The sequence below is a fragment of the Vanessa atalanta genome, chromosome 2 (assembly GCF_905147765.1).
Source record: "Vanessa atalanta chromosome 2, ilVanAtal1.2, whole genome shotgun sequence".
NCBI classification, from domain to species: domain Eukaryota; kingdom Metazoa; phylum Arthropoda; class Insecta; order Lepidoptera; family Nymphalidae; genus Vanessa; species Vanessa atalanta.
Genome location: NC_061872.1, coordinates 8,730,190 through 8,748,847, shown reverse-complemented (window position 1 = coordinate 8,748,847; position 18,658 = coordinate 8,730,190). Strand labels below are relative to the sequence as shown.

Sequence of the window (18,658 nt, the reverse complement as noted above, 5' to 3'; positions counted from 1 at the left end):
GTGGTTTTAGTTGGTGGTTAAACTAATTAGTCGAAATCTAAATATATCTTAAAAATAAATAGAATGATCGATTTGGACTTCGGACTTTAGTCTAAAAGATCCTTATTGGAGCATGTATAACAGGATTACGTTATTTTACCAATGGTAACATTGCAAACAGGTGACGCATTTATCAATTTCGTTTTATGTCAAAAAGTACCTACAGACAAAGAGTGACTATTATTTTTATTTTTCGTACTAATTGTGTAAATTTTCGTGCAAAATGTCTTCAAGGAAAAAGGTTCTTTTAAAAGTTATCATCCTGGGCGACAGTGGCGTTGGTAAAACTTCATTGATGAATCAGTTTGTCAATAAAAAATTTTCCAACCAGTACAAGGCGACAATAGGCGCTGATTTTCTCACGAAAGAGGTAATTGTCGACGACCGTATCGTCACAATGCAGATCTGGGACACAGCGGGGCAAGAGCGATTCCAATCACTAGGGGTTGCGTTTTATCGTGGGGCGGATTGTTGCGTCTTAGTTTTTGACGTAACTGCCCCCAACACGTTTAAGTCCTTGGAGAGTTGGAGAGACGAATTTTTGATACAAGCATCTCCACGCGATCCGGAAAACTTTCCATTCGTTATACTAGGTAATAAAGTTGATTTGGATAATCGTGCTGTATCTGCGAAACGAGCCCAGCAATGGTGTCAAAGTAAAAATGACATCCCTTATTTCGAAACAAGTGCCAAAGAAGCTGTGAATGTCGAACTCGCGTTTCAAACAATAGCACGCAATGCGTTGGCGCAAGAAACAGAAGCAGAGCTGTACAATGAGTTCCCTGATCAAATCAAGCTGAATGCTAATGATAATGGTCGCAACAGGGACGGAGATAACTGTGCTTGCTAGGTTCCATACTACTTTTCAACATTGGCAATATACTAGTGTCTCCTTATTTTATATAAAATTTATTACATTAGAGTATAATTTTAATTTATAAGTAATAGTTACTCTGATATTTTATATGTAAAAAATGTATAGGTGTGATCAATCTTTCACTTTTATTTTGGCAATTTATATAAAATACATGTGCAGTTGTGTAATTTAGCATTATACATTTAAAAACAAATTTGCTTTTGTCACATTTACAAATTGATCATGGCAGTTCTTATTGTTTTATTGAAGTACAACTGAATCTGTTTAGTATAATCTAAACAGTAAATTTAATTAAAAATTAAATTAATAAATTTATGCATCTGTAGTCATTATTAAAATGATAACCAAAATTAAATTAATTGTGATAATATTTTCCTAAAAATGGTAGTGACACAGAATTAAAAATTGATTCATATTGATTTTGTTGTAAGTAATAATTTATAAAAAAAAAATTGTATATCAGAAGAGAATAAGGTATTTGAGAAGAAGTGCAAACAATAAAGTTTATATTTGTAACATTGAATGGAGCAAAATAATAAACACACTTTACTGAAAATTATATGTTGTAGGAACTATTTGTGTTAAAACTACTTCAAGTCTATATAAAGATCTTTCGAATACAAAATTGTGTTTACCGTTTTATTTTGTTTTATAGTTTTATGAAGTTATATCAAAAATGTTTGTTAAGGAACAGAATGATTATTGGATGGAAGTTAAGTATGTTTTAAAAAATCCTTAGTATATCATCACAGTACTAAAATAATACTTATACTAAAGATAACAAAATTAACCAGATTTCCTTAAAATACATATACATTTTGAATACAGTTTTGATAATATTTTGAAGGTTTGTTTGCTGAAGTGAAATGTAATAAACATTTGTTATTTTATCTATGTTTTTATAATAATCTGTCATTATAATTGTAACTGTCATTCTGTAGTTCTTATTATTGGATTATTAAAAAGTAATGATTTTAAATTAGTGCTACTATAAACCATGTTACATTTTCAAGCATTTAAAGATAAAAAATTGCTATCAAAATTTAAAATGAAATTTCGAATGAAATTCTTTTTCATTTATTATATATATAACTGTTTTGTTTTAAGTTAGTAAATGAACAAAGTTAACAGTTGTTTTTTTATAACACAATCATTAAATATTTCTGTATATATTTGAATTTTATATTGATAGATATAAGTAGTTAATGGTAAATAATATCATGTTTACAAATAATAAGTTACTCAGCATTTTGTAATACACTCATTATTTTAATAAAATTGCTATATATCATAGTAAATATTGTTACTGGAATGGTTATCTTTATCATAAAGTTATAATAAGGACATGCATATAATACAGCACCAGTCGTCCATGCAAAACTAATCATTTAGTCATAAGATAATGTGTGTTGATAAAATATTACTCTTAATACTTTGAATCATTACAATAGCTTCAACTAGCTCTCTGCATATGGGAGCTATGATTGTGTTTCTTACCTTAAGGTAGTTATATCATTATGTATTTTTATGCTCAGAAGTAACTGATACGCAGCTATGGCAGAGCTTATGGACTATAATAATGAATGTTGTAGATCTGCTTTAAAGAGTTTGCAGTCATGGCCTATCATTGAAATAAAATATGCCATTTAAATATTAAGTTGGAAGACATGGGCATGTCACAGACCTTGCCTTCTTGTATACATGCAATTGGATTTCGAATGATTGTATTAATCCCCCTACTACTTGTTATTTGGGGGATCTTATTGGATTTTAATAAACAATAACTTAAATGATAAGATATAGTTTAAAGGTAAAGAAATACGACATACGCTGTAATTGGTTGCTTTTAATTTTATATTAATAAATAAAAATCCACATAAGATTCTTGTTTCATTCTCCTATCTGTACAGAATAAAATTACTTATTAATTTGTTAAAAAATGTAAATTCGAAGCGGCTGTTATTTGAAAAACAGCATTTGAGTCTGAATCGAAAGTAGCAGGTATACTTAAATCCAAGAATGTCCAATTTATTTAAAATGTATTATATTTTACGTAGTACTAAACACAAAACACGTGAATATGTCATATAGTCCTCAAATGTCATATAGGTAGGAACTAGTAACATACTCTATTCCAATCATAAGAGGAGAAAAGCCAAATTAACAACATTTGATAGCAACTTAATGCGATATCATTATTCGAGAGCTTGATTAATTTATGATATTCACTAAGGATTTGCGAAAAATGCCAATTTGAACGTAGACAACACTGTTATCAGAAGTAGTGAAGAGTAATAGTGTTATATTATAAATAAATATATATTAATCACAAACTCTTAGTAGTGCACAATATAGCAGAGTTATTAGCATATCGCATGAAATTCGTAACTAAGGTTTGATTATCTTTATTCCCACATCAACTGGAACAGGCATAGATGTCACCAATCTTTAATTTACCAGTACAAAGCAGTGTGCAATTATGTTAAGAGTTATTTCTTCCGACTGGCTCTATATTTTATATTAAACTAGCGAACCGCCCAGGATTCGCACGGATGCAATGCTGATACTAACCACAGAATGTCTTACAATGTTCACAGTTTTTCAGTCATTAGATAAAACAAACTCCTGTGTCCCTGCGTTTTAAATTTGTAATATCTTTGAAAATATTCTTTTAAAATACATGCTGTAAAATGCCATATTAATCTATATTAAATGCACAATGTACTGTACTCAAATGTACTCAATTGGATAAGGATTAATGCTGTATTGCTTAAAATCGCTTCGAAAATAAGCCATTATTAAAAAATTAAGGATAAAAAATGGTTATTCTGGGTTATTCCTGAGAGATAGACAAATACCATCGCGGACTTTTTTGAAGACGTTTTTAACGTGTACAATACTGTAATACATTATTTTGATCTATGTCGTAGGGTTCAGCCAACATTTGCAATGTAAGCGCAAAATGTGTTTATTTAAGACATTACTTTAGAAATCTTTAAAATTATCAGTGTTTTTCTACTATATTGTGCATGTTTTATACATAAAAAACCTTTCTCTTGAATCAATCTACCTATTAAAAAAAACCGCAACGGATTTTCCGTTGTGTAATGTAAAAGAACAGTTTATTATGTTTTTTTTTTTTTAATTTTATTATTATTTTATTTATTTGTCGTTTTTATATATAAAATATCGATGGCAAAATTGATTAAATTCTGACTACTCCTGAACTTGGAATGTTACATTTGGAAGCCATATTAAATACAATAAAATATTTGGTAAATATTATATTTTTTCCAGGTAAATATACTAAACTAATAAGTAATAAGTAAGCAAAAGCGTGGGATATCCTCCCGTTTAAGTCACAAACTACCTTGTGGCTATTAGTAGGTAGCTTTATTAAGTTTTTAAGAGTGCCAAATATGTTGACTGCAACAAAAAACAGTGCTACCAATAAATATGTATTTTTGCTCATTATTAATTGCAGTAAGAGTAAGCATTTAATATCAATAAATGGTAATCGTTAAATTGCTCATTAGCCCTACTCTTTAGCTATAAACATATGTTGGAAATAGTAGGAAAGAATCCTTTCTGCACTGGTTTCATCATAAGCCACAGGCTGAGACCACATGATCATCTGAAATTACTAGATCCATTTAAACAAATATTATAGATTCTACAATCAGGAACGAGCCAAGAGATATATCTACTTTTAATATACAGCCCTGAACCATAATACCGCTTATCCTGCATCTTTTTAAATACTTTCATTCCACAAATCTGATTAATGCTGTGACCGGGACGCCTAAAGCGGGAACGTTACCACGACTGGCCTAACGCACCAACTCGTGATGCAAATACCAGCGCTGAATCACTTGATCTCTGAAAAAGTCAACTGATCAGACCTGTCTAATTAAAGGACTATAGCCATGACCTTCTTGTTCTCCAAGATAGTGGATTCATTTCATTACATTTCCTTTATTAACTGTCAACTCCTGCAGTGCCTTTGATTGACGTTTGCGCCCAGAAGCATAGTTTAGTCGGGGTCTCTTAGCCGGTGATCTTCTAGTTTACGTGACACATAGATGGGCGGAATCAGTTGTGTCCAACGGGGAGGCATTAGCATCCAGTTTCGACATAGTGGAGGCCTTTGCTCGCATGTGGCACAAAACTTATTTCTAAGCCTACGGACTTCCCGGGAAATATGCAACTGGATCACCAGCTATTTGACAGACCCGAGCATCAAGGTCATGGTTTGATTTAAAATTCAAACTCAAATTCCTTTATTAAATATGGAAGCTTTACACTTACTTATTGATAGTCAAATTAAACTCTACCACCGGTTCGGAAAAGACCCTGACCTGAGAAGAACCGGCGAAAGAAACTCAGAGGGTCTTTTATTTGTCAAATTTATTAAATACATATATTGAATATGAATAGAAATAGCCAGGAGGCGATCATTTAATTCACAAGGTGTGCTATCAATCATAAACTCACTAATTGTATAATAACCTTTCGCACACAAGCGTACATTAACATTTTTTTTAATTTGGCAATAGAAGCATTTTGAACGCTTTCTGGAATCCTGTTGGAGAACGGCATACATTGCCCTATAAACGAGTTACTGACTCTATGCAGACGAGTAACAGGAGTAACAAGTTTGTGTGTTATTGTACCAATGTTACGAGTATCAAATTTCTTATAAAATCATTAATATTTTTCCGTACATGCATAACATTAGAGAATATATATTGGGAAGCAACAGTTAATATCTTGATTTCTTTAAATTTATACCGTAATGATTGTTTATCTCGTAAGTTATAGTTTGCGAAAATAGCCCTTTTCTGCAGCACAAATACAGTATGGAAAGCGGCTACGTTACCCCAAAGCATAATAACGTGAGACATTATACTGAAAAATGTGAAAATAACTGAAATATGCTAAGTGAGGGGTGTCAACATCGGTAAAGCAACTAATTAAATAAGTACTAAGTAAATAAATAATTTTGACCGCAAATGCCGCAGAACTCAGTCTCGCCAATCCGTTAATATATACATATTCCATGTACCCATTGCAACTTAGCATCAACAGTAAGGCCAAGAAATTCAGCTGATTCAACTGGAACCATGGCTTCCCCACTGATAAGTACATCCAAATGTGCAAAATGTGAGTTTTTACATTTTGCACATTTGGAGTTCTAAATTTTACACTTTTTTTTTTATTATTTAGCCTAAGCTTATTTACGCTAAGCCAGTGTACATCGGAGATAGCATTGTTCATATCGTCATACTATATCTGCTTTCTATTAATTTTAAAAACTAAAGAATTATCATCAGCAAATAATACTAGATCATGTTTGTTCCCAACTAGAAAGGGCAAGTCTTTTATGTATATGAGGAATAGAAAAGGTCCAACAATTGAACCCCCATACCAAATGAGACCCTAGGAGACCTTTTTCCTTTATGATCAACCCTCTGAATTCTATTGTTAAGATAAGAAGTCCGAAGGTCGAGCGCACATTCTCTAATTCCATAGTGATATAGTTTCCTGACCGGAGTTTCATGTTGAACACAATCAAAGGCTCATTTGGATAAGTCGCAGAAAATTCCTAAGGTATCCTGTTAGCTCTCCCAGGCTTCCTAGATTATAAGCTCGATACCTACGTCAGTTGTCGATCGACCCCTCGTAAATCCAAATTGTTTTCTATGAAGCATGCTAATAATTGTCTGTTGAAGTATGCTTATATTTGATTTAGAATATTTTTTTCAAATATTTTGCTGAGGGTAGGTAGTATTGAGGTTGGTCTATAGTCGTTGGGGTCTGAAGAACTACCCGATTTAAATATTGGAATAACTTTATTATGTTTCATCAGGTTGAACACAACTATTAAATATTATTGCAAGATAAGGTGCAATCACATCGATAATTGAATTTATCGCCTTTACAGAAATCCCCCACAGATCAGCTGTTTTCTTAATGTTTAATGACTTAAACGTACATATTATGTCATTGGTTTATTGGGATAAAGTTAAAGTTTGATTTGCATTCTCTTACATTTTCTTTGATCAATGACTCAGTAACAGAAGAAATAAGTAACTTAGTTGCAAAAACTGATATGTCAACAATTTTTTTTTTTCTAAAAGTAAAGCAACTTCTCTTTCAATATTTACGACTTTATTATAATAATTCAAGGTCAATTCGAATCTGCGAATGCCGACTCTACCAGTTTCACTATTAATAACAATTTCCAAGTCATTTTTATCTTGTCACGTGTATTCTTAATTTTATTTTTTATAGTTAAAGATTTTGCCAAAAAGCACACTTTTCTAAATAATCTTGAATAGTTACTTACATACTGAGTTGTCAAAAGTGGCAGTATAATGGTATATACTTCCTTTTATTATAAAGCTCATACATTAGTTTCTAATGTATGAGTCACCCAATCATTGAATTTTAAAAAGTTTTGTGTTTTAACTGTTTTAGAAATGAATATGGCATTGAAGTTGTTTCTAATTCATTTATATAGATTGTTATACAAAACATTAGGATTATCACCTGTCGGTGTGGGAGATTGGCCATTACGTTACTTCTAAACTTCTCAATACTACTTGTGGTCAAGGAACAAATATTATCTTTTCAGAATTGCTTATTTTTTTTACAAGGATAATAAAGCTTGTTGTCCACAATGATTTGAATTTAATTTATAAATAATAATTTTGTTTTGTGGAATATAGGTTGCAAATATGTTATCTATATAAGTTGCTGTGAAATCTGTTATTATAGTTGGTTCTTAGAAAAGATTTACTACATTATATAAACTTAACAAAGATCTGAACCTTGAGGTTGAATTATGCAGTAAATTTATATTAAAATCTTCACAAACAATAATTTATTTATTAGTTAGATAATTTCGATAAAACATTTTCCAATTCATTTTCAAACAATTCATATAATCCACTAGGGGGCCTGTATATAACAATGACACGCTCAAGCTCTGCATAGGCTTTTTCTATAGTTAGCTCAACAGAAAGACTCTCTCTCTTGAGATTGGCTGTTATGGCCCAAATCGGTCAGGACGACATCACTATCATCATCGTATATTAAATCCTTCCGAACTAATACCAAATCGTTTTATCTTTCGTTTTCCCGTTTAGGGAATGAATATCCAAAAATACTGACAATATCATACTTTAATAATGTCAATCTTCTATATGGACTTTAATACCCTATTTACCTTATTTGAGGAATGAATTTATTAAAATTGTGGTTACATCACAAATGTTAGCTGATGTTAGACGGTCATTTAATTAGCAAATTAACATGTGTTTAAAAGTAACGGTTTACCACTTCAAACATCATCTGTAGGTAGACCCAAACCAAGGTTAATGCATTCGGTTATGTTTTGATTTTTCTACTACAGATTCCATACTTTGAGTGACTAGAGTGAATTTGTTTAAATATAGGTAAAAATGACATCGAAAAAAAAACCACAGGTTTCTATTTAAAAAAGTGCAGCACACTTTGACTTAGCTTCAGAGTCTCCACCGAAGAAGAAATACTGGTCCAATATAACGGCCTTATCGAGTACTAAAACTTTTATGTTAAACACTTTTGGATATGATCAATAGTTTTCGTGTCATTGCTCTATGAAAATTTATTTGCGTCAATCTGTATCTATATATTATATAATTGAAAAATAAAACTTTTATTTGTTGTGTGTTGTAATGCTAAGTTTTTCCTTTCTTCTCGTCTTAATAGGAAGTTAATCTGTTTTCACATGCCTTTATTGAAATATCACATATTATCTGAAGTATTTTTTTTTCATCCATGTGTTTTTTATCTATCAACTAACATCACTCTTTAATGTAGTATTAAATTTAATGTGAATGTACTTATTATAACACAATAATACTTGAATTATGTTGAAAACCGTATAAAAAATCAACGTTTTAAAGAAAGTATTTGCTGAAGCAAAATAAATAGACAAAATACTATAGCCAGATGTTCCAAAAAGAAAAAAGTGTGATAATTTTTTTATACATAAAATATTAAACAACATTAAAATCCTTCCGCCCATCTCTATCATTGAATTGTGATTCCATAAACACGATCAAATTAAATGTACCACCATAACCATTTCTCATTCATTAACGTACTACATCATACGTAATTTGTCCGAAGTATGGAGGTACGTCTTCACTTCAGCGTGCGCATGCGAAGCGGGGAGGGGACGAAGCTACAGCATTTCAGCCGGCTAGCTAGTCGGTCGTTTAGTCTCGCTTGTGACATGAAAGGGCGCGATTCTTCACACGCATCACGGTGCTCCGAGAAATGCATCACCATGAACAGCCGCCTGGGATTGCATGTAATGGTAAGTGCTTTACGTTATATTTTCTAAGAAAACACAAGTGGACCATACAAAAACGTCTTTAAGTGTTTTTTTTATATACCTAAATGGGTAACGTTACACTATGGTCTTAAATAAAAATCATCGTGGTTGAAATTCAATATACATAACATTTTTTTAAAGAAAATGAATGTATATATATCTACTAGTATCGAAACTGAAAAGACGTAAAACTCATTTCCTTAAATATTTTATATATGGTATATGTATGGTAGTACTATTAAATGTAATTACGACAATATAAGTATAATAAATGTAATTAAGAATATTCTATTAAGAATCTAATAATTATTTTCAAAATGAATATAAAAATGTTACATCTACATGTACATTTTCAACTAAAAAGTTTCATGAATTTGATTTTATGTAAATAATAATTTAATAATTGTAATTTCAATCTAATTTGCGAAGATGTTTATTTTTATTTATGATAAGTTTTGTACTTCTTCAATAAACGATGATACTCCTCTCAAATTCCATGTGTCCTCATTGACCTTGCGCTACATGCAAAGGGACAATTAGCAAAGAGTTATTCCAATAGCAAACAATAAACCCTTTAATATTTAATGCTATTTATAGTTAGTGGGTTCATTTGAAGTGAATGTGTAAATTTAAATATAATAAACTCAATTGTCTATGGATATCTATACCACAATCATTCTTTTCCTGTCTAGTTTACTTTTCGAGATATGAAAGTACCTTACTTTTTTAATAAAAAATGATAAAGATTTTCTTTTCCACCTGTGGTTCCAATTCCAACTACAATTATCAATTCAAATCGATTACTTTTTTCTCTATATTGTTAAAAATAAAATATTGTGCTATGTATTATCTGTCAGAATATTCCTACATATATATACATTCCTACATAATAATTAATAATTTATTTATTGATTTTATTTATTCACGTCTCTTGACTTTTGGTTGAATATTTCATAGCTACAGAAACTCGGTTTTTGATGTTCTCCTCTTCCGTACTATCTATTCAATAGTTATAGAGGCTGTGACACAAACCTTATTATTTTATTAATATGAAAACATAAAATATATTTGTAATTTTGGTATTTTTTTTTTCTATATATATTCAAGGCAACGGTAATATATAATTATATTAGTCGAAGGCGATGTATAATTTTGAGCATAATTTTTTTTTTTAATAATTTTAAGTACTTGTTACAGTGAAATATGACATTTATATATTTCCTAGATTAGATTCTCTTTGATTAATAAATAAATCTATATAATTGCAATTATAACATAAAATTTTAATTTAACAAAAATAAAAACTATAACGTAAGAAGAAAGTTTAACAGACGATAAGAAAACCTATAGGACATGTTGACGCCGTAGCCTTATAGCGTGCTGTACCTAATTAGGACAGGAGCAAATCAAACAAAGGTTTCGCTTAACTGATGCCGTCTTTGTATCAATGAAATTAATTGAAAGGCATGTCCTATACTTATCGGACTCATTAGATTAATTGAAAACTGTACAGCACTTAAAAGATAAGCTTTCACATTGAGCGTCGTAGTTTATTAGATCGAATAAGTAAAATACGAATATCCCTGATTTAAATTCGAGCATTGAATTTTCACGTGCTCGAGTTGTTTGTCCAATTAATCTTGTGCTCCGCGGCGAAGGGACTGTTCTTGGGGAAAGCAACACGTATAGGATACAATTTCTTCCAAATGTGTAGTGGATACATAGTTGTGAAACTTTACTTAAATTAACAGTTTAAGTATATGATATTACAATTGATTTAATAAATATGTACGTTGTTGATTTAATAAATATACCTCAATTTAAGCAAATTATATTTAACATAGAGTTGGATTCATCGAATATGTCAGATACAAAAATCTCTTAGTAAAAGTATTTCTTATTTATTTCCTTTAAAAAATAATTTATTATAAAAATGCTTATCATCTAATTTATTATTACCTCGATTGCCTGGGATTACAGAATTACCTACATATAATTAATTAATTAATTACTTTGGATTTAGTTAATCATTGTAACTAACATTGACATCATGGATGCTTTTACGAATCAAAAAATGTAGGGCATATAACGATAATTTATCATATTCTTGCCATCAGATTATTTTTATCAACGAACATTAAAACAATAAAGCAATTCGTAGGTCACTTAGTTATTGAATTAACAGAAAATACCGGCGCAATAAATCCATAATCTTTGCCCTGAATTTATAATACCAATAATATCGTGTTCGTTTTAATCGACAGCTCCAATGTTACACTGTATGTTATTGATTCGATTGATATTCTATTCTGTCTCGTAAATGATACAAGTTTTTGTTAACGTTCAAATCGACGACGATGATTCAATTAACGATGCTTCATTTGGCTTGTATACTTTATTTAAAACTTTCACGATGTAATGTCATGATAACCACTTATGGCTACACTCGAAAATGTTGTTTAGGGAGTGATCAGTTAAACAACGTCTTCTTCTTACGACTTTAAACTCAATTAGGCCAGAAAGAGAGAAGTTCAGTTTATAGCTAAATACCTGCTAAACAATGTTTTGAGTTAGGCAGAAAGTATTAGTGTTGTTTAAATTAAACGTAAATATATGTAATATATATATCATATATTACAATATATATAATATAGTTTTTTTAAGATAAAAGACCGTAAATCGAATCTAAATTTTCCATCGAGAAAATTAATGACGTGTTCATCTTCTCTGACTTAAAAATCAATGTTACTCTCCGACATTAAAAAAACATTTTTATTGTACCTAATGAAATATTACTCGTAGATAATTTTTGGGACTCTATTTTAACAGCCTCTTAAAATTTCTATTTGCATAATTGCGAATTATTTACTTCTATATACAGCAAACGAGCAAGTACATATGTCAAGATGGAATCAGATCGATCATAAATTAAGGGGTTGAGGCATCATTTAAAATGTCGTTGGCCTAATCAGAGTTTTAACAATGTGTGCGTTCCGATTTTTAAATTGTGTGATTGTTAACCATATTGCATCATTCCACGCTCTTACTACGAGGATGGGTAGCTTGTATAGAAAGTGATAGTATAAATTTAATCTAGGGCTGCCGTCACCAAATAATTTAGGGTAAGGATTCGGAAAATCCATCGCGCATGTTTTTAAATAGAGGGTGATTTTATTTAATGATGATAGAGTAACATTTTGTAAGTCACTGTGTTCCGCGTCGAGGCGTGTTAATGGGGACTTTATTCAAATGTACGAAACATACTAAGAGTTTTAAGATTAACTTTTATTCTAATAAGATAAGATTGGAACGAAGTTGCGAAAATAAAAATATAATATATAATAAAAATTGAGTAGGTAAAATGCATATATAACCCTTGTTCAGACTCACTAGATTGTGTTACGGTTTTCATATAAAAAGTATAATTCACAACATGCATCAAAACTAACTACCTGAAATAGGCAAATTGTTGAAACATTACAGGCATTAAATGTACTTAATTAGAAATATTTATAATTTTCTACGTATTCGATACAAAGTTTTTCTTATCTCTATAAGCATGATTCATTGGTAGTATAAGCAGCAATTCAAGGAAAATGATTTTTTTTTTTAATTAATGTGTTCCTAAAATAAACATTGAAACGATTAAGTAACATCCTTAAAGTTTCCAATTTATTTTGGTACTTCAGTAAATTATATACAAAAAAGTACATAATTACCTACTCTACAAAAACTCAATAACCTTGCCCGGGCTTGAACCCGCAATCTTCGGTTATGAGTGACGTTTTGCTACTAGGCTATTTCGGCTTTAAACGTTAACAAAAACTAAACTACATTTAGATTATTAAGATGATTTACAATGAAATTTCCCTGTTATATATTAGTTAGTTCTACGGAGCATATTTGACGTAGACTAGTCTAGATCAAACGCAACGATAGAATGTCTCGAATGACTGACATGCTACAAATAAAATAGGCGCCAAATAGCTACCGTCTATTTTAATTAAGGTATTTTAAAAGCATAGTTCACGCTACAGAGGCAGACGTAGTACTGTTCCATAAATTATTGAACGTAGGCTTAATGTATAAAAATTACCTACCTAAAGTAAAAAAATAAAGATTATTCAATGATTGAAAAATAAAAATGTAATGAGAGCAAGAAATTAACAGTTTTATCGTGGAATATTTACGATACATTTAATAATACAATATACATTTGTGACGATATAAGTAATTGTATTACTATCACTTTAAGTAATAATGTTTTTCATCTAATAATAATTTCACTATTCAGAGTCCTTCAGTATAGACCCTACTCATAAGTACATAGACTTTGGGCGTGCTGTTAAATAATAATTAATATTTAATTATATAGTAATCATAGACAATGAGATTCAAACATGGACAATTTGACTACTTTTTGCAAATTCATATATTTGTAACAGTAACGAATTAAAATCTTATAAAAATAATGTTTTAAATATACTGTTAACAAGTAGCACATAGGCGTCCAGCTATTGTGGCATGTAATAACTATTCTCAATTATATTTATCTTAGTAATTTATTTACCAATACCTTATTTCTATATTTATATAAATATTCATTATTAATAATTTCGTTAATCATCATAGTAATAAATTACGCTGTGAACAATAATTTAACCTTAATAGTTCGTAAACTGACTTCCGATTATTTTTTATAAAGAAGGTAGGACGCGCCAAAGGAACACATTCGGTTGTTTTAATAATTCCTGGCACAACGTTACGCTGTCCAAATATTAATAATTGAAGTATACCAATTATTGGACTGTGTTTTATTTTCATAAAACCCAGAAAACCCACAAGTGTTAACAATACTGATTTATCTAATTAAAAAGTTAATATACTGATTTTACTAAATTTTTATTTTATTACTTCCAACGAAAAAGCTACAAAATGAACCTTGACCGTATTCATTGCATACATTAAACATTCAGCCAACAAATCATAGTTTTACTTTAATTATTATTTATATAATTTATATTTACTTTAATTTATTATTATTGTAGGCCGGGACGCCACGCTTTGCTAACATTTTTTTAAGTTCACATTCTCTTTAGGTACGTGAACAAATAATTGGACTAAACTTGGATATATGAATTTACGAACGAACCTTTAAAGCTATACACAATGTGTTTAATTTTTTCCAATGAGACCGATACCAAGTATTCAATAGATAGTGCAATTAATTAAAACATATTAAAAGAACGATTTCATTTGCAATACAACTGACGTCCATATATGTTAAAAATCATAATATTAAAACATGACGTAATATTTTCTACTGAATAGTTTATAAGATGAAATCAAGTTGAGATCATATTTGTAATGACATCAGGATTATTTGAGAAACTTCGTATAGTTAACTATTAATGTGAAGAGGAAAATGTCGATGGATAAAGACAACTTATGTATTTAGAAATGACTTGATTAGATTAGATATATCAAATCACTTATTACTTTTCCTGTAATTAGGTATGCCACGTATCCTGATATAATAATATACAAAAATGCTAGTTTTTATAATGCATTGTTCTCATAGAGTATCTACTTAATAAGACATCTGTTAAATAATGCTTGTATACAATAATGTGTGCCAGCACTTAATATTACGGACTTATTTATTGATTTTGTTTTAGATAATTTCTAAGTGAGTCACAGAGCATTACTGACATTTTGACAAATTTACTTTTTAAAATGATAGATGATACGGTTCACATATTAGAGCAATGAGTGAATATCAATATGTCTCATTAATTTTATTTAACAATGTAATTGAAATATAAATTCAAGCCGCCTACGCTTTTCATATCGCAAAAATGTCTTAAACTCGTTTTGACGCATGCGTGAAACATATTGATTGGTCCGTAGCGAATCCCGCTCCTTTGACTGACTTTGAAAATATTCTCTCTGACTTATCTATTATTCTACGTATATACAAAATTGAAAATGTCAGAGCTAGTTACGTTGACTTTAAAAATTTAGCATAAATTTCGATCTAGTTGTAATCTTCTACTGAAAATGTTTTAATACGTTACAAATAAATAAAGTATAGAGCGATTACAAATGAATATTACTTTTTTTAGTGAGTATAACTATGACGTCATCAATTATATTTGTTAGTATAACTGAAGTAGACAATTAGAATATGGTCAATTAGTGTTGATACAATATTGAATGTTTCGTTTACAATATTGAATTGTTAATTAGTGTCCTCGTCTTAATTATAAATAATGATAAGTGTTTAAATTAATAATTTACTTTGAATCAAGCATTTAGGAATTCAGCGGGCGTTTAAGAGCTGTGTTATATGAGGTCCTGTGACGTAGCAATCTCAGAATAAACGATGGTCGATTCTAATTATACCTACAATATACTATCGTGATACTGTCTGCAGCTTCATTTTAAAGCTTATCTGTGTTGTAATTGCAGAGTATGAAAAGAGTGTTTATACTTCTTCAGCTTCACTAGTGCTAGCATTAAACGTTCATTGAATATTGACAATGAACGTGTCATAAAAATAATAATTAGTATAATAAAAATATCTTATACGTATTGGTTTTTTGGGAGCCGTTAATACAATATAATCTTCTGATTACGAGTTCAAACCGGCTGACAACACAAAATTCTCATGTTCTTGAATTGCGTTTATAATAATGATTCATCTCGGGCGAGCGATATGTATCCCATTGAAGTTGGAGTGGAATAAGCTCCAAGCTTTACAGGAGAGAAGACGTTTTCCCAGCATTGGGATTCATATATATTATATACTGCTGTGGCTTAGCACTTGTAAGTTTTTATACTTGTAAAATAGTACGTATTCGAAAAAACGTCGAAACGTAACCACGTTATATGTAAGTTTAGAAAAAAAAAATTCTATTTTTAGAGCATGTCACGTGTAGACGGCAAAATGGAGGGCGTTAGGTGGTCAGAGTTTAATTTATTTTTAAAATACATGTTAATTTAGTGGTACATATAAATAAAATGGGAATTATATCCTATTAAATATATATATATATATATATTTAAATATAAAATAATAATGAAATAAACAAAATTGAATAGACATGAAGAGAATATTTAATAGAAATACATTTAATCAAAAGTATGCGTTTAAATAAGAATTCAATATAAACTAAGTTGATCAAAATAGTTTTACGAATAAAGTCCAAAGCTGGGCTAAAAGCACTTTTGTTATAGAAAAAGCTTCAGTTGCTATTTTACAGTTGTAGTTCATGGCTTAATATTACTTCCTATACATTCAAGCTTACTAAATTTTTTTCTCTACACTGAGTACTAGACAAACCTATAAGTTTAGCATTTATAAAAAGCAGTAATCTCGCTTGGTTTTGTATTCTCGATCTCCTGCTAAGCTCGATTTATTGTATTATCTTCTAAGTGCAGTAAAAACGTCTCATACTTTTATCAATTTAAGAACTTGGATGTAAAGTCGTTTCAAGGGCACAAAGGACATTTTCTGGCGACGATACGTCTACTAGTTTTATTCACTACGTCACAAAAAGGGTCGTTCGCCCTTACTCGAGAAACATTATCAGTAACTAAGTTTTCTTCGTATCTCTATTAAAATAATAAATTGGATTAGCGTTTTGATACCAATATTCAAAGATTAAATGTACGCTATTATATTTGTCATTTTAATTTTTCGTTACTTTCTTATTTTAATTGAATGAAAAACTATATAAGTTAAAGTTTACTTAGTAGTAGGGTTTGTACTGGAATACAACAATACATGGTTTTGTTGTACTTTGGTAAAGTAAGCGAGTCAGGGTAATTACAGGCTTGGACATAAAATTTTATTTCCCAAGGTTTGTGGCGCATTGACGTTGTAACGGATGGTTGATTTTTCTTACAGTACCAATGATATATGATATGTAAAAAAGGTTATTTCTATATCCAATATTTTTTATATTCCTGGTTCGGTTGCTATATTTGTTGAAAATGTCACTCCATCTATCTATTGATCTCAATAAGTGTCAGCCACTGAATACCAATTCAAACGATCAATATTTTTTTGACATGTGTATACAACTATACATATATATATGATTTTATATCATGTTTCGAATTCAATTCGATCCCTTTGTCAGTGTTCCAAAATTTAATTTCCATAATAATGTACAGTACATAAGAATATTTTTTTGCATCGGCTAACATCCAGACGTTATATAATAAAGGTTTGCACTTATCAAAAAAATGTCGAAAAAATAAGCAAAAATAAAAAGAATCACACTTTGATAAACACGATGAACAGAACCGCTAAATATAACCTATTCAGCTGTTCTGTGTGATTTCATAAAATCGAAATCATAGTTGTATTTTACGTATTTATTTGTTTTCCCACTCATACTGCTTGTAACAATTGTTGTTCTTAGAATTGCCATTACGCTTATTCCTTCCTTATTCCGTGATATAAGTAAAATTGCAAGTTTTTTAGGACCAAATGACGTTTGGCAATCGATTTTGTAAAATACAGATGAATTGATAACCTCCTCCTTTTTTAAGTCGGTTAAAAATACAATACGATTGTTTCTGATGTTTGTTGATTACATGTATGAAGCTTTTACTTATAAAAGTGTTTTTTTAGATAATATTCCAAATCTAAATATAGTTATTATGCAAATTACTAAGTGTACGTATAATAATAAAATATTCCTATGGCTGAATCGAGTTGTAATATTGCACAATAGCCTCAAAGAACAAGTTGCAGATATTGTATATTTATTGCTATGTTGCCAAATCATCTAGTTGTTGATCTAAACATTCTTCAATTGTGTTTTAATTGCATTCTTAAATATAATTACGTTTGAAAATTAATCAGAACTTTTATGTGTTATTGCAAAATAAGTTATATTATTTCTAAAATTTCAATCGTTTTCTTTTAAAACTGTTTAACCTTAAATGCTGCTGAGTTCACCAGCTGTCTACTCGCCAACCCATTATTATGAGGGCCCCGTTGCAGCTTAGAATCTATATCAGTAAATCTTGCCCATATTCTATTGCATGCTCATTTAATATTATATCAGTTTTGACACATTTAACATTTGATTATCGTTATATATTTTGTTAATTTAGTGATTTTACTATTTAAAAGTAGATCATTGACACTAAACGTAAGTACTCTTTTTGAGAGAGCAATGTTCACATCGTCATATATTGATTTGCGTCATTTTGTGAAGAGGTGACATCACAAACAATTCTATCTTGTGATCGTCATTCAAAATATAAATTAGGTCTTTATATAAACGAGTAAGAGAAATGGACCACGAATAGAACCTTGAGGTACCCTTTAAATTCAA

At 29.9% G+C, this 18,658-nt stretch overlaps 2 protein-coding genes across 2 annotated transcripts in view; both read left to right on the top strand.

Annotated features, from left to right (window-relative positions):
* The first annotated feature begins 148 nt into the window (after positions 1–148).
* On the top strand, positions 149–2,796 carry LOC125073803 (ras-related protein Rab-7a). The gene has a single exon (XM_047684859.1). It carries the CDS (start codon positions 263–265, stop codon positions 887–889), a length of 627 nt encoding a protein of 208 aa, XP_047540815.1. The 5' UTR covers positions 149–262; the 3' UTR covers positions 890–2,796.
* Positions 2,797–9,186: 6,390 nt separating this feature from the next.
* The window catches only part of LOC125070155 (b(0,+)-type amino acid transporter 1-like), a 29,043-nt gene continuing 19,571 nt past the window's right edge, over positions 9,187–18,658 (top strand). The window contains exon 1 of the mRNA XM_047679898.1: positions 9,187–9,284. Within this exon, the coding sequence (XP_047535854.1) occupies positions 9,245–9,284 (40 nt within the window). The 5' untranslated portion in view covers positions 9,187–9,244. The remainder of the gene's footprint in view (positions 9,285–18,658) is intronic.

Coding starts and splice junctions, on each gene's coding strand:
- LOC125073803 (XM_047684859.1), top strand. CDS start 263: ATGTCTTCAAGGAAAAAGGTTCTTTTAAAAGTTATCATCCTGGGCGAC.